The sequence below is a fragment of the Sinocyclocheilus rhinocerous genome, unplaced genomic scaffold (genome assembly GCF_001515625.1).
Source record: "Sinocyclocheilus rhinocerous isolate Xijiao unplaced genomic scaffold, SAMN03320098_v1.1 scaffold980, whole genome shotgun sequence".
Lineage (NCBI taxonomy): Eukaryota > Metazoa > Chordata > Actinopteri > Cypriniformes > Cyprinidae > Sinocyclocheilus > Sinocyclocheilus rhinocerous.
The window spans coordinates 316,510-320,189 of record NW_015635053.1 but is presented as its reverse complement, the minus strand read 5'-3'; the positions used below and the strand labels follow the sequence as shown (position 1 = coordinate 320,189).

Genomic DNA, 3,680 nt, shown 5'->3' with positions numbered 1-3,680 from the left:
TTGCTTTGTAATTAATATTTTTATTTGTATTTATTTGTTTTATTAGTATGTTGGCTAGGGTGTTGTGTGTGGTTTCTAGGGTGTTGCTATGTGGTTACTAAAGCACTATTTTGTGTCTAGGGTGTTCTGGTATCAGAGCATTGCTTTGTGCAGAGTTATTTTAGTATTATTTATTTACTATTATAGTATGTATTTATGTTTTGAATCCGCTATTTTTAAATTTTGAGTTTTCATTTCAATTTGTTTACATTTGATCATTTTTTGATGTGCGTTTGCCATTTTTATTAGTTTTTGTTTTTTAGTACTTCAGCATAAACTTTTTTTTTTTTTTTTTTTTGTTAGAACAAAAAATAGGTGTAATAAATTAAACTACATTAAACTAAAAAATAGGTGTAAGAAATGACTTATAAATGTAACATATAATTACAAAGAAACAAGTAACACTGAATTAAACATAAAATTAAGCAGAAAGACTGATATAGTATGTTCTTGTAAAACATACTCCAATAATCTGTTTTATGTACGGCTTTAAAAAAAAAAACATTTTTTTGCAGTCTAGTTGGCAAGGCAAGATTTTCATTTACATTTTTTTTTTCATTTACGTTTTTCTTCTAATATTTATATTAGACATTTATGTTATATTATTCAGCTTTGTTTTAAATGAAAATAGTTTATGTTGACAATAACATCACTGGCTGTGTGATTGCTAATGTGTTCTGAGTGATTTTAGCACATTGCTATGGTCTTCTGGGTGGGTCTCTCTATCCTGCATACTTATAGACTAGCTTTTTCCTTTTTGCTGCATACTTCACTTCACTGGCCTGCAGAAACAAAGACATTTCAATCCAGACCTCTTATAGATCATTAATGCTTTTAAATTGCACCAAGTCTGATAACAAGAGTTCTGCCATCCTTTTAAATCATTCACTAGTAATCACAGCGGTAATTTGTTAAAAGGGTCCATCAGGAGATGTTATATCAGGTTGATCAGATAAAAACGCTACAGTGATGCTTCCTAGTCTTACAAAATGTGGCTAAACAAACAAAGTAAAGAGACAGATTATTCATTAGGACTCACATGCACGGATGGGAATTTCCTCTGTTTGCTAAAGCAAGATAAAGAACGCTTCAGTGACGGATATGATTAGCCATTAACATCACTTCCAATTTATGCTACTTTATAAGAGTGACATAAGTACACACAAAGGCTTCTTTAATAATCCATAATATATATTTACATACAAGTCTACAATTATATGATTTTATTGCAGCTGTCTTAAGAAGAATTGTCTTCATATCTTGGAAAGGGAACTGGTTTCTGGCTCAGAACATTGCCTGACAGCCTGCGGGAGTGTTTTCCTCTAAGGTCATCCTGTACTTTTGAATTCAGTAGAACATCGTAGTTTATTTGAAAACAGATAGCAGATCCATGGCATGATCAGTTAATACTTTACTCTGCTGAGTGGGAGAGTAGAGAGAAATGGTGCTATTTCCTATCATAGTCATCTCTTACAGACATGAAATGATGTGAGGGAGTAGTAGTACGTGTAGGATATTACAGGAGTTCTCCTCAATGACACACGGCCGTATGAGAACACATGAGTAGGTAGCCAGTGCATTAGAAGCCATGAATCTATGGTCCAGCTTTAGTCTGGCTTGTAAAGAGGATTTCCTCCTAGTTCCTCTGGTCTCTGTGGCTTTGTTTGGAAAGCTTGGCCCTTGGACTGAGTCATACTCAAAAATACTTTTTCCTTTTTAAGAAAGGTTTAACAACTGAGAAACTGTAAACATAAATTTATTTAAAACCGAGTGTTATGGAAATTTTAGACAGCATAATATTATCACCTCATAAAGCATTGTTTTTGTTTCCTTTCCTTGTGATATTGCTTCCATATGTTGTGAGCTTTAGAGAGTTTAGGTAACAATGATAGCTACTTTTATTATCAAATACATTTTATGAAATGATTCCGTAAAGCTTCTAGTGCAGTCTTGTGCTGGAAAATTGTTTTTAGTAGTGGGTATCTTTATTGTCCCTATAGAGCAGACCATTTTGGTAGAAATTTCTTCAGAAAATATGGTGGAAAAGTAGTTTATTTTTTAAATGCTTTGGTGGTCTTCAGTAAGGTCTTGGAAACAAATTGTCACAAAAATAACTGACTGACCAGTGGTATGCAAATTCACTGCGAAAAGGGGCAAGTCAGGGCTCCCACAGGCTACTCCTCGGGCTGAGCTAAAGGTCTACCGAGCGGGAAACTCGGAGGGTCGTCTTCCAGTGCCTAGTAACCTGCGCAAGCAAAAGTCCTTGACCAATTTATGTGTGCTTACGGACGCCGAGAAGAAGATGCACCTGTACCAGCCCAAGTGGTCGGATGACATCGAAAAGCCAGGGGCAGGTCAGAACAAGTCCGGCAAGCTCAAAGATGCCGGAGTGGGTACAGGCAAGAGTATCCCACTTTCCAAGAACCTTTCCAAGTCAGAGCATTCACTGTTTCAGGGAAAGCCAAAACCCTTTAGCCCACCTTCCAAACTGGGCAAACCCAGTCGGATACCAAAGGGTCCTTACGCTGAGGTCAAACCCATCAGCAAGGCTCAAGAGCTGGCAGATGACGGCAAGTCAGATGATGAGATCTTGTCCAGCAAGGCTAAAGCTAATGGCAAGAAAACTTTAAGTGGTACCTCAGGGGCAGCCACCCCAGGAGGGGGCAGAGGGGGCAAAGATGCACCAGAACCAGAGGAAGGGGACAAGACCTTCCTAAAGGTGGACCCTGAACTGGTTGTAACGGTACTTGGGGACCTGGAGCAGCTTCTCTTCAGTCAGATGTTGGGTAAGTAATAACAAGATCCACTAATCCGCTTGCAATGCCGAAGAATGAGCAATGCTGCCTGGCTGACGGATCCAGCATCACTTCCATAGTTCAACCCAGCCCTGCTCTTGCTTAGCAACCACCTCGCTTTGTATTTCTTATTCATCCTGTGCTGCTCGCATAACTATGCACACTTTATTCATATATCTATTCTGGGCTTGAAGCTGCATCTGCATGTTTATGATTATGAATGTTGCTTTATTTCAAACACTGCATGGTTTCATTGAACAATCGCCACATCCCTTTTTGTTTACATTGCAAGCTCATGTCTTGCATCTGTGCACGTATTGGGTGAGACCAATCTGCGCTCCAATCGGGGGGAAGGGGGTTGATCCAGGAGTATATTTGCCTTACCATTGTAGCAGAGTTGACACACTGCCCTAATCTCCAGAATATGCCACCTTATGCCAAGTTCACACTGCACGATTTTAGCCCTGATATTCACTCGCCGACAGGTTTTGCGAAATCGCAGACAAATTTTTGAAATCGGAGGCAAAATATTTCGCCGATGCCTGTGAAATATTTGGCATGCTAAATAATCTGGACCTGTCGGCGATTCAGAATCCTGCTGTGTGAAATGAGTTCTGACTGAAAAATACATTGGTGTTGACCTACAGCCAATGAGAGAGCAAGATACAGGGCAGTGGGAAGCTCAGGGAGGCCTTTTTTTAAATTTTGTATTTATTTTTATTTTTTTTATTATTAAGCAATCGGCCATGTACAAACAATGTGGCAATATCATCACATTTTTGCATTAGAATATACAAAACTGGTGCATATATATATATATATATATATATTTATATATATATATTT

At 38.1% G+C, this 3,680-nt stretch overlaps 1 protein-coding gene across 1 annotated transcript in view; it reads left to right on the top strand.

Moving 5' to 3' along the window:
• The first annotated feature begins 2,191 nt into the window (after positions 1–2,191).
• LOC107746512 (neuron navigator 1-like) overlaps positions 2,192–3,680 on the top strand; it is a 24,914-nt gene continuing 23,425 nt past the window's right edge. Inside the window, exon 1 of the mRNA XM_016560753.1 lies at positions 2,192–2,825. Within this exon, the coding sequence (XP_016416239.1) occupies positions 2,342–2,825 (484 nt within the window). The 5' untranslated portion in view covers positions 2,192–2,341. The remainder of the gene's footprint in view (positions 2,826–3,680) is intronic.